General features: G+C 40.7%; 3 protein-coding genes across 4 annotated transcripts; all 3 read left to right on the forward strand.

Annotated features, from left to right (window-relative positions):
* The first annotated feature begins 378 nt into the window (after positions 1-378).
* LOC108120176 (uncharacterized) lies at positions 379-4,104 on the forward strand. Its single transcript, XM_070277448.1, has 3 exons — positions 379-411; positions 1,168-3,816; positions 3,887-4,104. Exons 1-2 carry the CDS (start codon positions 379-381, stop codon positions 3,808-3,810), a joined length of 2,676 nt encoding a protein of 891 aa, XP_070133549.1. The 3' UTR covers positions 3,811-3,816; positions 3,887-4,104.
* A 6,114-nt stretch (positions 4,105-10,218) lies between these two features.
* On the forward strand, positions 10,219-12,327 carry LOC108120179 (venom carboxylesterase-6). The gene is made up of 4 exons (XM_017233717.3): positions 10,219-11,169; positions 11,224-11,571; positions 11,718-12,010; positions 12,075-12,327. Exons 1-4 carry the CDS (start codon positions 10,249-10,251, stop codon positions 12,295-12,297), a joined length of 1,785 nt encoding a protein of 594 aa, XP_017089206.2. The 5' UTR covers positions 10,219-10,248; the 3' UTR covers positions 12,298-12,327.
* Positions 12,328-12,847: 520 nt separating this feature from the next.
* Positions 12,848-17,352, forward strand: LOC108120178 (L-asparaginase). 2 transcript variants are annotated; one of them, XM_017233715.3, is made up of 5 exons: positions 12,848-13,114; positions 13,181-13,731; positions 14,935-15,170; positions 15,422-16,171; positions 16,247-17,352. In XM_017233715.3, exons 2-5 carry the CDS (start codon positions 13,461-13,463, stop codon positions 16,952-16,954), a joined length of 1,965 nt encoding a protein of 654 aa, XP_017089204.2. In that variant the 5' UTR covers positions 12,848-13,114; positions 13,181-13,460; the 3' UTR covers positions 16,955-17,352. The 2 variants fall into 2 exon arrangements, with proteins under 2 accessions (XP_017089204.2, XP_017089205.2); XM_017233716.3 differs by having other exon boundaries at positions 13,184-13,731.
* Positions 17,353-17,515: the final 163 nt, after the last annotated feature.

Raw genomic sequence — 17,515 nt, forward strand, 5'->3', positions numbered from 1 at the left:
GATTGTTAGCGACTTGTTGGGCAGCCAACAGGGCGAAGCTTTAGGATCTGGAGCCCAGACCGCAATCCGTAATCCGCATACCGCAATCCGTATACCGCATACCGCCTGCCATATGGCCGGAGAATGTTGTTGTTGCTGCTCCGGTTCTGTTTTTTTAGTCCATTGTTGTTATTGTTGGCCATGCAAATGCCTGGCATTCGGATGCACTCGCGCGTAATCCGCAGCCGGCAATCGAAAGACTTGACTTGAGAATGCACTTGACTCGAAATGAAAGAATCTGAAAAGAGCACAACGAAAAAAAATATATATCCCAGTGGGTGGGTGCACCAAGAAGCCCGAGGGGTGGCCAGTCCACCCAACTTACCCCACAAAATAACAATGAAAATCACTCGGAACGGTTTGGAAAAAAGAGTGGGCGCGGTTTCTGCATCTCATAGTCTGCATCTGAAAAATAATTGAAATATTTATTTAAATAATATAATGAAACAAAAATATACTACCTGGGGTAAACAATACTCTGCTTTAGCAGAGTATTTGTACCGCATGGTACTACATCTCCCTTTTTTCCCCAAAAAACCTTAAAACGAAACTGAAATCTTAAGTACCCCATTACCCTTAATGTACACTTTTGGACAAAATATAGTTTATTTATTTATTTATTTATATAATATTTAAATAAAAATGCGTATAACTTGACTGATATTTGACAGATGTAGAAGGGTTATTCCACCCTGATCTTATAACTATAAGATTCTTATATAATCATTCTTAATCAAAACCTGGTAATGAATATTTTGACACTTTTTTTTGCAATTTTTAAAGGGGTATCATAATGATTTTCACCAAAAATGAGACAAATTTTTAATTGGTTGATATTTGCTATATTTTAAAACACCATAAATGATTAATCCATTTTTAGTTTGTTAGGTAAACAGGTAAAATATTTACAAACGTCTATCAAAAATAAATATTTTGAAACAATACAAAACGTCAAAACCTTGTTATCAGCTCAATTTTCTGAAAAATGTTCATAGCTCGACATATATTTGGGAGATTAGAAAATTGTATAACTTTTAGATCCTAAAACTCAGAGACTCATCATTCTAAAATTGACGAAATCGACGACCTCATGGAGTTAAGTAAGTAATATATAATAAGTAATAAAAGGAATCTCCACCACAATACTCTCTGGCGGATGTGGAGGACACCAAGCTAGCTGAAACGGAGAGCGATAATCAGAATAGGGCATATGGAAATTGGAATATGTGGGCCAACAATTGGAATAGCCTAGAAACTGTTGGTGGCTGGTGGCGGTCCTTTGCGCCCAACTCCCTGCCACCTGTCCCTATGCCCATAGTGATAGATGAAGACGATATGAGAGCACATGTCCAGAGAGGCAGAGTAGAAAGCGTTTTCTATGATTATGAAGAACCTCCACCCCCTCCATTTCACATTCCACAAATGCATCTGGAAGACGAAGATGCTCGAAATGCTATGCATATGGTCGATCATTATCCAAATCATAGCTATATAACTGTTATGCAGTCAGTTTCCATGGAAAACAGGCAGACACGTATGCGATCACATACCGAGTCTAGTGACGAAGAAGCGGATGCTCTGCGATCTTTTCTCCTCTCCAGCTTGCGTTCAAATAAACCCTCTCAGCCTCCTCGACCCACACCTGTAAGACAAGCCCCTCCGCCACCTAAGATTTTCCGACCTTCGACCCTTCCGCCATCCGCCATTAATCTTCTCAGAGAAGGTTTGAACGCAAGCTATGAGTCGGATGACCCAGAAGAACTGCGTTCATTTCTTCTCTCCAGCATAGCAACGAGGAAAGCTGTCAAAGCTCGTTGCAATTTTGGCGCCTTCCCCTCCAAAAAAAAAGACGATCCGGCAAGGAAACAGCATCTCATTCCCCCTGTCATAAAAAAATCTGATAACCAGAAAGAATCGCCTATCGAAAGTGTCTCAGAACCCCCACCAACTTCAATCGCAGCAACCTTTGACAAGCCTGTGACTTATAAATTCATAAATCAAACTTCACTCTCTCCGAAAATCATCAGAATCGTAAAAAAGAATAAGGTGATAAATAGAAAGGCAACTGCAAAAAGAAAAATGCCAGTAAATAAGGCGTTATATACAAGATCAAGAACCAAACGTCCGTCAACGCTTATGGTCAAAGAACCTAACGCTCCACTTCACAGTAGTTGGAAAACTGCGTCCAGCACCCGCCTTATTAAAAACATGGATCCAGCTACCATCAAGGTGAAGAAATTGGTCATCAGCTTGGCAGAAGAATCGGCAGCCAGCGACGACGATTTGGAGCTGAACTCCATTGCCTACACCAGTTGCGGAAATACAGCCGGTCCGCTGAGCCTGGCCACGGAAAGTGCTAGTGGTTCAACCATCCGATCCAACACTCCCTTGTCCGAGATTGGGAATACGAATCCCGCACCCAATACCAACCTGACGAGAACTGTCATCAACGATCATTTTAATCAAAAGATTAATGACTACCTAAAACAAGCCAGATCCCAGGCACCTGCGACCAGTTCGCCGAAGACGACTCTTAAGAAAATGCCCGAGAAACCAAAGGTGGCCGGAAAGCGAAAAGTTTCGCTTTCCTCTCCGATGCGTCCTACAAAAATTTCGCCCGGGGCTGTGAAGCATTTGCCGGTGGCTTCCCAGAAGGAGTACCTGCGTTTGATCGAGCGAATGCAAGTTCTGGAAAAGAAGAAACAATTGGAAGCTAAAGCTAGTTCTTCCACTAAATCGGGGCCAAACCCTGCTGGGGATAAGCCTCCAGATGCCAAAGTACCAATGCCGAATCCCAACCCAAATGCACCATCAGAAAGCCGGCTAAAGGCATTCGAGAATGCGGTTAAAAAAGTCGGAGGCAACATGATAACCAATCTGGACAAGTCACTGAATCTGGTGGAGGAAGCCACGAAGTCAAAGACGATCCAACTGGAATGTTCGCAGCGTCTAAGGGAATTGTATGCGGAAATGCAGTCTGTGAAGGAGGTGGGCAAGCAGGAAGAATTGAAGCTGTCTCAGATTGAGCCAGAGATTCAGACCAACCGCGAGACAATCATATCTCTGAATCAGGAACGCCACAAACTCCACACCAGGGCCATGGTTCTGGGCCGTGACTTAGGGGGCGATGACTACAAGTTACTCGACGAGAGTAAGGCGACTATCACGGAAAAATCCACTCAATTATCCAAGGAAATTCGTCTCTACAATTCCATCGTGAAGTACGATGACCTGAAGAATCTGACTGCTGGAGATCCTCAGCCAAAATCTGTGATTGAACAGGAAGAAGAGCCTTCTGGAAAAAAGCCCCCGGAATTGGAAGCTTCGGATGCAAACAAATCTGGCACCGGGCGGAAACCAATGCCTCAGGATAATCCGGGGCAGAGCCTCACCGAACCGGGACCCTTCTTTGTGATCAGGATGCGGGAGCTAAGGAAGAAGACGGCTAAAAAGGTGGGATCACTCAAGAACCAAATTTTCTTAACCTACCAATCGCCCATGTCACGCAACTACAACAGCGACCTTGATCCCCACGCCATCATGTGTCCCTTCGATCTGATGGGAATCTGCCAGGATGTGGATTGCATCTACCTGCATTTACCTCGCCCCGATGGACGAACACACATCCAACGACGTACCTCAGGACTAATATCTAACAACCAACCAGAAAATAAACAAGCTGAAATTAAAAACCCTACAACTCAAATTCAAAGAAAACGGAAGAGGATGTCCAGATGGCAGCCAATAAGCGAAATCACAAAGATAAATTGAACAAAGGTTGTACCTTGTTTTTGTTATATAATATATATTTATATAAAATTCCCATATATTTATCTCATTTATTTAGACTCCATCCCGTGTACTGCAAGTTCCGAAGATCACCGGCGCTCCAAGACGATTTTTGGGCTTCAATACGAACGGATACGGAAATAAATAATTTAAAATATATTTAATTTAAAATTATTTAAAATATAATTTGGATTTATTCTTGATTATGAGGCACACGTTATTATACTACAGCAGAGAAGACCAAAACCACCTAACTTCGATTCAAATATCATTGTCATTTTATAATCATTTTTATAACATACATTTGTAGTTATAATAAAGGAATAAAAAAAAAATTAATTTCCAAATTTTCTATGCGGCAACATCATGATGTTGGTGAAAAAATAGGCTAATAGGCTTATTTTTTGAATCTTCAGGTTGGATGAAAAATTATTTTCTGATTCATAAATAGTATAATCAGATAGCTTTTTATGGCCAAAAATGAATCAACCTTTATAACAAAAGTGAAAAATTTAAAAAATAAATTGCGTTGCAAATTAATTAAATGTTTTAATTGGGGAGTTTGACGTAATGATAACTCATTGTTTATTACTTTCTTAAGTTTTCACAAATCTCTTTATTCCAAATTTTAAAAAGGATTCGCAGCCTAGCAAAATTTTAAATTACCTATCAACAATAATGGGATATTGAATTTAAAATCGAATAGTTTTAAAACTTGAATACAAAAAATAAAACTAACTTTATATAAATATGCGAGAGATATTTTAAAAATAACCCCTTTAAAACTATGCTCTCTTATTTCCTTGTAAAGTTAAAAAAATAACCATTACCCTTTGGGATTTTTCTTTTTTGGAAATGGAGGAGTATGTAGAGTGTGCGATTTGTATTAAATCGTGCTGAATAACTAAATTTGCCAACTGGCTCTTCCCCGTCAGTCGTTGGTAATTGTATTAACTACACAAGTACAGTGGATGGGTGTGTGTGAGCCTCAGCTGCCACAACTAATTAGCCGGGCCCACATGCATAGGCGAACTGCGTTAATGGAGTGCGTAATGGGTTAATTTTGGGCCCGGGAATGACGCTCGCTTCGCCCACGTCCTGATCCTGCCACTCCTCCTACACCTCCTCCACCTTCACCACCGCCTCCATCCTTATATCCGTCTGTCAATGTTTGCACTTTTGTTTAGCAAAAGGACAGAAGGCAAATGGGTGGTTTTGGGTGGATTTGGATGGGTTTGAGATGGTTTCGGGGGGGTCTGGGTGGTTGAAGCTCCCGTGGAACGTGTCGACGTCACAGTCAAAGTCGGATTCAGATTCTGCTTCTGATTCTGATCCAGATCCTGCACAGTGGAGTAACCGCGTTGACGACAAGTTAATCACATCGTGTCCAATCAGGCGAGCTAATCCCTCTGACAGGCTTCGACACTACCCCGCCTCCTCCTGGCCGGCTCATCCTTCGGCCTCTCTCCCGGCCTGCCACTTTCATTTTGACTTTGGACTATTTCCTCATCGCTATTTATTTTGATATTTTCATGCCAATACCCTTACCAGTGATAGGGTCTGTAGAGCTTGGAGTTCAATGTGTGGGAGTAGCAGAAAATTATTAGAATATTGTATCATTAGAAATATGTATAAAAAGCATTGTAACAGACACGGAGGGATATAAATATACATAATAAACCAGGATTTAATTTAAATTAAAATATTTAATACAATTCTATAAATAATTTCCCATAATTTTACACTCAAAAGTGAACAATACTAACGCATATCATTAAAAACTTAATGACTACAAGGTAAAACAGGAAGGTTTCGTACACATATGTATCTAATAGTTTCTTTTAATTTAAGAAAAAGTATAATTAAATTATTAATAAACATAATTTAGATAAGCTTTTTAAAAACATCTTTAGAGTGTTTAAATTTAATGTTATTTATTTATTTATTTATTTATCTAAATTATTTGTAATGGAAATTCAAAATAGTTCTTAAAAATGAACCAAATCTAAAGATACAAAGGCTTACACCTCTCATACACTTATGCAAAATTATATTTCTTAATTATAGAGTATTCAAAATCCGCCTTGAATAAAACCAAACCCCCGAAAGACTCTGATTATTATTACTATTATGGATGTAAACCTCGCAACATCTGCTGCATATCAATTTGTGTCCTTCGAACGCTGAACGCTTAACCTGATCCATGTCAGGTCGCCAGGACATAAGCCCATTGAAATACAAAAACAGAAAGCCAAAAAAAAAAACAAGTTCTGGCATCCTTGTGCATTCTGCTGGCCAACAAGTTTTTCTCTCTGGGTTATTGGACTTGGACTTAGGCGGCTAAGCCCGTTCCGGACATTGGCAATTTGCATTTCCCCGAATATTTCCTCTGCCAAGAGCTTCCATGAATTTTCATGAAATTTTCCGTCGATTCGACATCATCGACATGATTTCCTAGTGGCCAATTATCGCTTAAGCTTTTGGATTTTTTTCTGTTTTGGTTTTAGGCCTTTTAAAGTTGAGAGAAAATAATAAAAGGGACTGACTTTGGGGCCTGTTTAAAAATTCGTTTAAATTCCATTGCCGAAAGTGGCTTTCTCCCTTGGCGGGCCAAAAAAAAAGTCAAAGGAAAGTGGAGAGAAATACAAAAAAAAAGGCTGGGAAAATATGCAGCAACCGCGAAATTGAAATTTTGGCTTCGCCAGTCGCCGCGGCTTCTTTGCATTGTTGTTGTGGAAAAATCCGGTGGAAAAGTCAAGGGAAAAGGACGAGCGCCGCACCACGGATGAGCCGCGGATCCCATCCACCTGATCCTAAGTAAATACAAGGACATGCCGCCATGCGTGTGACTGGGCCATACCAACTCCTCTCCTATATACATAAATATATACATATATTTTATATAAATTTATACTCCCTTTTTGGTTGTTGTGTCTCGCGAGGTCGCTTTTCTTTTTAATTAAATGAAACCAGAGGAATTGACCCAAAACGCAGAATAAATAAATATTTTAAAGGAGGTTGGAGGCTGAGCATCTGTTGTTCCATGTTCGCCGCTTGTTTTTGTTAATAATTATTTCACTTTTTCCGTCCGAAGGAGGTGGAAAGAATTCAAAAGATGCCATTGCCGCATAGCCATTGTTTACTGTAGAAACAAAAACCCGAAGCATCGGCCCCACAAAACAAAAAATAAATAAAAATACGAGCCAACAATAAATATTTCACCTTCAATAAATCATTTTACATTTTTCGCTGTTGGCCAGAAAATCCCCTTTTACACCTCCAACAGAAAAAAAAAACAAAAACAAAACCAAACCCTTGCCGGAAAAAAGGGTTTCTTGTCAACCCCAAGAGCTTTGCATTTTCCTACAAAAATAATCAAAAAAATGTTTAAATATGAATAAAAATTAAAGGTTTAAGTTCAAGTATTCAACATTTTTTCCTCAGCCACTGATCTCTTTCCGTCTATTAAATATAATTTAGTATGTGTCCGAAGAATAACTATTATATAATGTATCTCCACACATCAATTTGTTTGGCCATTACTTCCTTTTTTTGCCGTCCGATCTGATAAATTGGCACTCAAGTGGATTAAAATTGTTTGCAGTTAAATAAATCTACGTCCTCGGCCGGACATTTGTCTGGCCTGGCCAACCAACAAAAAAATTATGTAATGGTGCAAGGACACCGAAAATAATAGTTTCAGGTCCTAAAGAATATTTCGTTATATTTCATATACAATTATAATCATAATTTAAAGGTACTTTTAGAGACAGAAAAATAGCTTTTTATTTATATTTATATGTATAGACCTTTATCGACTTTTTAAATTTAAAGAAGAAATTTTGAAAGTTATGCTATACTAGTTATACTGAAAGTTATACAATATACTATATTCTTCTCATAACTAATTAATTTCAACGAATCTACACTTAAAAGACTCTTATTTTAAAGACAAAGATAAAGAACTCTTACCATACATCCCTTTCAATAATACTTCTTTAATCTTTAATCTTTAATCTTTAATATTTAAAACTTGAAACCCTAGACTTTTTAAAACCATTTAAATCTATTAAAGTTAATCTATATTTTTTATATAATATTTAAATCAATATTTTTTTCTCTGTGTACCGTCAGTGTCCTTTTCTGTCGCATATTAGTGGCTCTGTCATAAAGGTAACTTCAAGTCAAGTTATGAAAATAAAAGAGAGATGAAAAAAATGCGCTTCCTCCGCAAATGAAAAGTTATGAGGCACTCGCTCTATTAGAAATTCCCCACTTGCCCGGATTTTTGCCGAAGTATTCCTCTCCAGCTCCTGCTCCTGGCTCATCGGCAGCTCGAGAGTTCAAAGGGCACCTCAGACAGTTATTAGCTCGACGGCATTTTTTGGCAGCAAAAGGCAAAGGGCAAAGGCAAAAAGCAAAGGCATTTTTTAAGAGCCGTTCATCTCATCTCATCTCATTTATTTTATTTAATTTCATCTCGGGTCAGTATAGGTGGGTTCCGTTTTTGGTTTCAGATTTTAGTGCCTTACTCTTACCATCCAAAATTGTATACTCTATCAGAGAGGTACTATAATTCTAGATTCATGGTGGGAATCATTTTCAGAAACCATTATGTCCGTTTTGGAGAATACCTCATCATATGAAAAACTATTACTGCCTCAAAGGATCTAGGAAGATAATATATATCTTATTTAATTTAATTGTTCTCCTATAACTTAAGTACTCTTTAACAAGCCACAACATATTGGAGTCAACATTGGTAACCCCTATTTATAAGAGAATCCCAGCTTCGTCTTGGCCCTTAACATAAATTAAAAAATGTTTTTGCGCATATATTTTGTTTTCCAACTTTCAAGTTTTGGTTTCGGTTTCAGCTTTTTGTTTTGGTCTTTTTTCGGGGCTCGTCGGCTCGAACAGGCCGAAAATATTTCTCATCATGAATGCATAAACTACGGGCCGGGCAAATTCATAAAATTTAAATTAACATATTACTTAATCGGGTCCACACGTTCCCTTCCACTCTCCACACACTCATTTATAGGTATTCTGTTGGAACCTTGGCCCAATACCAATATACCAGTTGTGATCCTAGGCCTAAACGCCCGATACCAAGGTCATGCCGTTAAGATTCTTCAGTAATTGGCTAAAACATACATATATTTGTAGATATCTGCATCTGCTTAAAATAACTTTTGATAAATTATGTGTCGTTATGTTCTGGTGGCTCGACCAGGGGATCGGCTTGATTTAACTCGATTTAATGTGCCTTGTCATTGGATCTGAAACGTCAACAAGTGCCAGGCCAAATGAAATTATTAGACTGGCAGTGCCCAGAGACAGTGGCTGGAAGTGGCTTAAACGGGAAAACCTAAAATAAACTCATTAATCAGTCTAAGTTAGATTAATTGGCGGTATATACCATATATGGCTTATAATGGCTTTTAAAGAATATTATAAAAGAATTATAGATTTAAGATATATAGTTCTAAAAATAGTTATAATAAAAGTTACAATAACATCTTAAAAAAGGAAGCTTTTATATCATTTATAAAGAACTTAAAACTACGTACTAAAAATAAATAAATGTAATTAAAGTCTAAGACAGTGAACTACTAAGGAGGGATTATTATTTTTCCTCTTCTACAGAATAGATCCTATATAATTTCTATGATCTCATCCCGTTATTTTATAAAATAAAATAGATACATGACTTTCAATTAAAAAATACTACATAATAGCCTAGAAGACACACCTGAAACCACTGTATTTACCTTAAACCTCACCAAATTTGCGCAGTGTCTCAAAACGAAACTCTAAACATGTGAAACATTGATGTCGATGCTTGATGTTAATGGTGATTACGATGCTAAGTGGCAAAAAATGTTGAACGATGCAAATCCCCAGAAGTTTACATACTCTTTAGGTTATGATGCTTGAATCTGTAAATTTTAAAATGTCATTTAGTAATTAAATTTACAAGATATGTAGAGATACTGCTATACAAAGCCTTGTTTTAAAAAATACTTTCCATCTTTAAGAAACCTATAAGTAGAAACATATTTAAATCAAACTTTTTTTATAAACCTGTTCATCTCAATGTACTTACTTTACCTAAATGATATATACAAATTATTAATTGTTTTTAAAACAAAAAACAATTCATAGACAATGATAGTGACTTTTGATGCTTTTTTTAGAGTACCCCCCGTTGGTTCAAGAAACATACAGATAAAAAATAAGCAGAATTAATGAGCTAAGAGACGGGCTGCGAAAAAATTTGGTAAACAAGTTCGCTGCAGGTTGGACGGACGGACACTTCGTTTCGGAAGCTTGGTGGACAGCAGCACTACCGATGATTTTGTAATCTTAAAACCGCCACAGCTTCGGACCCACTTAATCAGTCTCGATTCGGACGCAATGACAAACGCAGGTCGCGGTGGTTTCCATTCGGCGGTGGTGTCGTCGGTGCTTCTCGTGCTTTTTTTGGCCATTCGGTGGATTGATGCCCGTAACTCCCAGAGCCTGCACGTGCGTTTGCCACATGGTGGCTGGCTGATCGGTCGCCACCTAACCACCCACAATGGCCGGCACATGCAAGCATTTATGGGCGTTCCCTATGCCGAGCCTCCGCTGGGCGATCTCCGTTTCCGTCCGCCAGTGCCCAAGGCGGCCTGGGAGGGCGAACGGTTGGCTGTGAAGGATGCCCCCATCTGCCTGCAGCGCGATCCCTTCCGCCGTGATATGATCATCGAGGGCTCCGAGGACTGCCTGTACCTCAATGTCTACACTCCGGAATCGCCGAAAGTAAATGGTTCCCTGCCCGTTATGGTCTGGTTCCATGGCGGCGGATGGCAGTGCGGCGCCGGCATTAGTAGCTTTTACGGTCCCGATTTCCTGCTGGATCACGATGTGGTTTTGGTCTCGGCCAACTTCAGGCTCGGCCCATTGGGATTCCTCAGCACGGAGACCTTGGATTGTCCAGGGAACAACGGCCTGAAGGATCAACTGGAGGTTCTTCGCTGGGTTAGCGCCAACATCGCTTCTTTTGGCGGCGATCCGAAGAGTGTTACGGTGTTTGGCGAGTCCGCGGGGGGAGCCAGTGTCACCTACCACATGTTGTCGCCAAAATCCAGGGGTCTGCTGCATCGTGGCATCGCCCAGTCGGGAACGTATTTCAATCCGTGGGCCCAACCTGCCCACAAGGGCGTGGCTGTCGGTCGGGCAACCAAGTTGGCCGAGTTGGTGGGTTGCGGTTCCCTCGGAGGATGGCCAGAAAAGCTGCAGTGCCTGCGGGAGAAGCCAGCGGAGGACATTGTCGCCTCCTTGTACGATATGTTTGTAAGTTCAAGGTGAAGATTCTAGAAACAGTGAAAACCATAAGCTTCGTCTTAGGTCTGGGACTTTGATCCGATGATTCCCTTCCCGCCGGTCATTGAGCCGGAACACGAGGACGCCTTCTTGACCGTACCGCCTCGCCAGGCCCCGCCACCACACGGCCTCCAGCTGCCACTGATGGTGGGCGCCACCGCCGAGGAGGGTCTCCTTAAAACAGCCGCTCTGCTCAATCTGCCACATCTCATGGCGGAGTTTAAGTCGCAGTTCGACCAGGTGCTTCCAGTAGTCCTGAACTACGACCACCACGAGGATTCAGTGAAACAGAGTATAACGCAGCGGATCGAAAGCTTCTACTTCAAAGCGGGTCACGACTACGACAAGGCCAATCACCAAAATCTTACAGATGTAAGTGGGAAAATATATATAAGTACTAGAGGAATATAAGAACATAGAGCCCTAGGATAACCATAATAAAAACCAGAGATACCTAATAACTTATGACACCCCTCTTAAGCTTAAAAACTAATAATTTATCAATATTATCCTGTCAGCTCATCTCGGATGGATGGTTTGTGGCCGGCATTGACGAGTACCTCCGCCTTCGCATGTCCCAAGAGGATGTGGCCCCCACATATGTTTACCTGTTTGACCATAAAGGTGCCGCCAGCTTTTCGGAGATCTTCAAGGGCGAACGAAACGAGTTCTACGGCGCTTGTCATGCAGAGGAACTGCAGTACCTCTTCCCCATTGGCCGCGAGCTTTTTGTAAGTGCCGTGCCCACAAAACAGGATCTACAGCTGCGGGAACTGATGCTCCAACTGTGGGTTAGCTTCGCCACAACTGGGTGAGAAACATCTGAAATAAAAACCTCATTAAGATGGTAAACTCATTAAGAATCGCTTTTCCAGCAATCCGAATCCCACGAATGTGACCACTAGCCTGCCCGTGTGGAATCCTGCTTCCAGCTACCCAGTGGAGTACGTTCGACTAGGCACCAAGGCGGATGACCAGGTGGCCGCCACCAAGGCGTCGCTGTTCAGGCTAGAAAACGAATTAATGCAGCAGCGCGTTGATTTTTGGCGCGACTTGAAGCCCCATTTGCCCGCCAGCCACGTCCACAATGAACTGTAGTCCCAAGACGCTAATGTATTATTATTATTTTTTTTCAATCTGTATTATTTCATCGGTGAATGGAAGTACACCAAGCAGAAAAATATTAAATCAAAGAAATACATTTTAAAGAGGCTTTTCCTTTAACGGCGGTAATGCCACAATGGAAAGCTTTAGTGCTGCCAGCTCGTTGAAAAAAGTAAGTTTATATAAAAACGCTTATAAATACGCATTTGAATCTTTTAAGGTTTTTCCTTATGTTTTTTCTCTTTTTTGTATAGGTTTATTTAGAAGAAATTACAAATATATGTTAATTCTTGAATTCTTTTATTATTTTTGAAATAAACTAAAACCATTTTTATTCTTCATATTATAAAACTGAGAACATTTTTCGTTGTTATTTTTAATGATTAAGTTTTTTATAAGTTTATTAATTAAAAATATGTATATTTGTTATATTTTAACTCTGTATATACTTTTTAAACCGATCTGGCCAACATTGGTTGATAAACAGAGCAGCCAGATGGCTGGAAAAAGCTTGCATTTGTAAACAAATCAATACAAGTCAAACAAAGATTTCCTATATCTACACGAGAGAGAAACAAAAACAACGTTTAGCTTGAAATTCTGATAGCTAATAGGGTAAATTTAGAAAACAAATAGACACAATAAGCGACTATTGAAGTAAAAAACGCATCTATCGATAGACAACCAGCTGATAAATGTTTATTTATGGCAAATGAAAAAAAACATTGCTCGAAATAGGAGTGCATTTGAATTTCATTATATTAGTCATGTCTGTCGTGGAGCTATCTCTTAGATAAACGAGTGCCTCGAGGTGATTGTGCTTTTCAGTCTCTTCAGTAATTTTTGTCTTTTCGCTTTCTAATTTAATTTCCTCCAGAAGCAATTTGTTTGCAACACCCGCACCACGTGCTCCTTTTTTTGATATTTCGCTGCCCCCCGCGAACTTGGGATTTGGAATTGAAATTGTGTTCGGATTTGCCCGATAACGAGTTGCCCAAATAAACAGCTCCCGCACGGGTTAATGGATTTGCCGATTACGTCGTCGGCGCCCAGTTCAATTCCATTCCGGCAGCTGCAGCGATAAGCGAGCGATCTGAATCATTTAGTGCGAATCTCACGGCGTTCCGGATTTTTTGCGGTTTATTTAACAGCCAGCCATGTCGGCGAATGGAAAAGAGGCGCCGGCACCTCCGCCGCCAGAAACCCTTGCCTCGAAACCCATTGACATCAGTGTCCGGCTGCCGTCGCTCCACGAGCGCCTCACCTCCTTGGACAAGGGCATACCACCAGCGTCGCCCACCCTGCCCAGTCCCACCATCCGGCGGAACAAGAGCGACGGCAAGCTGATGGCCCAGGACATCAAAGAGGCCCGGGTTAAGGTCATCTATACCGGCGGCACCATCGGCATGATGCGGAACGAGCGGAGTGGTGAGTGCAGGTTTGGAGTGGGTTGGTCCCAGAGTGGTTGGAGTAGACTCTGTTAGGTAAATAGTTATAGTATGAGATATGGTTTTCAGCTTGATTGTATCACAGCCCTTAGGGAGAACTTGATAATTTTTAAACGAAAATTGCAACTATAGTTTGTTTTTTTTACAAAATTAAGTTCTTTAAACGTATAATTATTAATGGAATATGTAACTTATTATACAGTATACCATTTAATATTTTAGTACGTTACTAAATCATAAAAATTAAGAACTCTATGAGATTTATTAAGTTATAAACCAGTTCCAGGAGATAAGGTTCCTTAAATGTCCCGTAGGAACTTAAAATACCTTTTGTTTTAAAGTTCTCAAATAATATTCTTTAAAGTATGTTTCTATAGAACTCTTTATGGAACTTATACCTTATAATACAAGATACAATAATAGAAATAATTATACATTAGTTACTGAATAATAAAATAAAAGCTCTTTAGCTTTGAGAAGTGTGGGGTATCGTATAGTTAGGAAAATAGAAAAAAAACAAAATAGTTTTTATATACTTACTATACTTTTATTAAGCATAGATACTAAATATTCATATCTTGAAACTTAGTTCCTTTTTCCGGCCTTAGATACGATAGTAATTCCTGACTTTATACATTTAAAGAATGATAAGATATGAAATAGTTAAGCTTTTAAAATTAAAAACTATTTATTTGTTGGAGTCTGTCTGCACCTTTGTGTTTGGAAGTGTGTCTATAAACATTGATTTACAATAGCTGATTAGTAGAGTCAATTTTCCCAAGTGGGAAAAAGGTTATCGTAGGTAAATAGTTTTTATTTATTTACGAAGTCGTGATTGGCAAATAGTTGACCCAAAAGTCACAATACACTGATGATTGTAAACAAATATTACGAAGAATACATAAATATTGACATTTCCATAGATGGGGTTTTGTTTTTGGAATTTTAACATATAATTAAGAATATTTATGGTATAAAACAAATAAACTTATACTATAATAAGTACATATAGTTTAAAGATTAATTATTTTAGTAAAGAAATACTTTCAATAGACTTTAATTTTTGCCAATCATTTTTCAAGTTCGATAAGCATTTAAGCAAATATTTAATTAACGAGATATGCAATCTTAAAAATTATATTTTTAGAAAAATCGATCAAGTCTGGTATTATCTTTTTTTTAGTTCTGGCACCCATTCCCAATGCCCTGGTCCGGCACATCCGCAAATACCCCAACATCCACGACGAGGAGTATGCCCTGCAACGGTTCGGGGCTTCCGCCTCGATGGCTCCGCTGGTCCTGCCCCTGGTCCAGGGCGTGGACCGCAGGATTCTTTACCAGATCACGGAGTACACACCTCTGCTGGACAGCAGCAACATGACCATGAACGACTGGGCCCGCATCGCCAGCGACATTCAGGTTGGCATGACACTGTGAACTCGAAACCACGAATCTGCATAAACTTTATGAATAATTTAGTGCCCCTAATCCGATTTTAATGTCACTGATTGTCTCCTCTTTCTTCCCCCAAAGAGTATTGTTATATTTAATCCACAATAAGTGGCTTGATTTTATTTTTAATTCAGTCTTGAGTTGAATGTCCGATTTTTGTTTAAAAAACTTTTACTTTCTGTAAAGATCTATATATATCTATATCTCATTCTTTATAGCAATCCTACGAGTTCTTTGACGGATTCGTGGTCCTCCATGGAACAGACACCCTCTCCTACACCGCCTCGGCCCTCTCGTTCATGCTGGAGAATCTCGGCAAGACGGTGATCATCACTGGCTCCCAGATACCCATCTTTGAGACGCGCACCGACGGCAAGGACAACTTCACCTCCGCCCTGATCATAGCGGGCAACTACATCATCCCGGAGGTGTGCATCTTCTTCGGCCACAAGCTGATGCGCGGCAACCGGACGGTGAAGGTGAGCTCGAACGCCCTGGACGCCTTCGACTCGCCGAATGTGCCGCCCCTGGCGAGGATCGGCATCGACGTGAACGTGGACTACCGCCTCATCTTCCGGCCGTGCAGCATCGAGCGGTTCTGCGTCCATCTGAATCTCGACGAGAACGTGGGTCTGCTGCGCATCTTCCCGAGCATTTCGCACTCCACGTTCCGTGCCTTCCTAGCGCCACCGATCCGCGGCGTGGTGCTTCAGTCCTTCGGCTCTGGCAACATCCCATCCAATCGCAAGGACCTGATTGAGGAGCTGCGGGCCGCCGATGAACGGGGTGTGATCATCATCAACTGCACCCAGTGCCCCAACGGCACTGTGGCCGAGATATACGACACGGGCAAGGTCCTGTGCGATGTGGGTGTCATTCCCGGCTACGACATGACCCCGGAGGCGGCGCTCTCCAAGCTGGCCTATGTCATTGGCAAGACGGAGTGGTCTCTGGAGGTCAAAAAGCAGGTGAGTCGTAGAAGGACCATCGAAGAAAGATTCCCTTGATTTGTGACATAACCGGTTTACTAATCCAATCCCCAGATGATGCAGTCGAACCTGCGCGGTGAACTGACCTCGGTGAAGGCGGCTAAGATAGAGGACTACGATCTGGTAGACGCAGTGGCTCGATCGCTGCACCTGTCCTCGCCACAGGAGCTGGACCAGCTGGGCGCCACCCTCTTCCCGGCCATGATAAACGCCGCCGTGGCCGAGAGCGACCTCAAGAAGATCAACAACCTGAAAGCCTACGGAGCTGACCTCTCCGGCATTAATCACGACCAGAGAACGGCACTCCATCTGGCCTGCCAACTGGGCAGTATCGAAATCGTCAAGTTCCTGCTAAACAATGGAGTCTCGGTCCATGTTCGTGATCGGTACGACCGCACGCCCCTGCTGGAGGCGGTCTCCACCGACAACCACGAGATCATCCAGCTGCTGATGAACTGTGGCGCCCATCTCACCGGTTCCTCGCGGGCGGTGGGGGAGCAGCTGTGCGCCGCGGCGGCCAGGGGATCCATTGTGCGGATCAAGTCCTATCAACTGGCTGGCGCCGATCTCTCCCAGGCCGATCCCTCTGGCAGGACGGCTCTACATGTTGCTGCCTTGCACGGCCACCCGGAAGTCATCCTCTATGTCCTCCCGTATTACGAGAATCCCAATGAGAAGGACATGCTCGGTCTGACGCCGTGGGATTATGCGGAACGAGGGGGACATTCCGCAGTTCTGGAAGCCCTAAGAACCTCCGGATGAGTTGCAAGGCAGGTGGGGATGCCACAGAAATGTCAAGGTAGTTTCAACTTAAAAGATTACTTAATTTTTAAAGCATTTTTTAGCTGATGTTTTTGATTTAAAACTTTATTTGTATTTATTTAAAAAATTCGAAATAACATCGAAAATATTTGTCACTAATTCAGGAAAAAATTGGTTTCTGTGGCAAGTCTTATAGAATACTTAATATTCCTTGAATCAGTCCTATCTAGTCCATGGAATGTATTTTGATACTAATACTAGACTTTGTATAGATTATAGCTTTTTTTTATAAAGTCCTTTGTTCTTTAATTTTAACTTAAAAAGTCTTCGAATCGTTAAATGTAATGTTCTCTATTTGATTAATGGAAAAAAAGATTATACAACTCAAATTGTAAGCCAGAATATTGTTTTGTTTTAAGAATTTTAAAATTTTTAAAGAATGTGTGAGTTTTTAACAGTGTTATTTTTAATATAAAAGTCTAAGAAATAGACAAACTTCCTATAACCAGAAAAATTAATGTTGTAAATAAATAAAAAAAAAATATTAAAAATGTTACAATT

Source organism: Drosophila bipectinata, chromosome XL, assembly GCF_030179905.1.
Source record: "Drosophila bipectinata strain 14024-0381.07 chromosome XL, DbipHiC1v2, whole genome shotgun sequence".
NCBI lineage: Eukaryota > Metazoa > Arthropoda > Insecta > Diptera > Drosophilidae > Drosophila > Drosophila bipectinata.

Bases quoted from the DNA above. Each gene is read 5' to 3' on its own strand.
- LOC108120176 (XM_070277448.1), top strand. From the start codon at position 379: ATGAAAATCACTCGGAACGGTTTGGAAAAAAGA. The intron at 412-1,167 runs GTGGGCGCGGTT...AAGTAATAAAAG, and splicing joins GGAACGGTTTGGAAAAAAGA to GAATCTCCACCACAATACTC.
- LOC108120178 (XM_017233715.3), top strand. From the start codon at position 13,461: ATGTCGGCGAATGGAAAAGAGGCGCCGGCACCTCCGCCGCCAGAAACC. The intron at 13,732-14,934 runs GTGAGTGCAGGT...TCTTTTTTTTAG, and splicing joins GATGCGGAACGAGCGGAGTG to TTCTGGCACCCATTCCCAAT. The intron at 15,171-15,421 runs GTTGGCATGACA...CATTCTTTATAG, and splicing joins GCATCGCCAGCGACATTCAG to CAATCCTACGAGTTCTTTGA.
- LOC108120179 (XM_017233717.3), top strand. From the start codon at position 10,249: ATGACAAACGCAGGTCGCGGTGGTTTCCATTCGGCGGTGGTGTCGTCG. The intron at 11,170-11,223 runs GTAAGTTCAAGG...GCTTCGTCTTAG, and splicing joins CCTCCTTGTACGATATGTTT to GTCTGGGACTTTGATCCGAT. The intron at 12,011-12,074 runs GTGAGAAACATC...TCGCTTTTCCAG, and splicing joins GTTAGCTTCGCCACAACTGG to CAATCCGAATCCCACGAATG.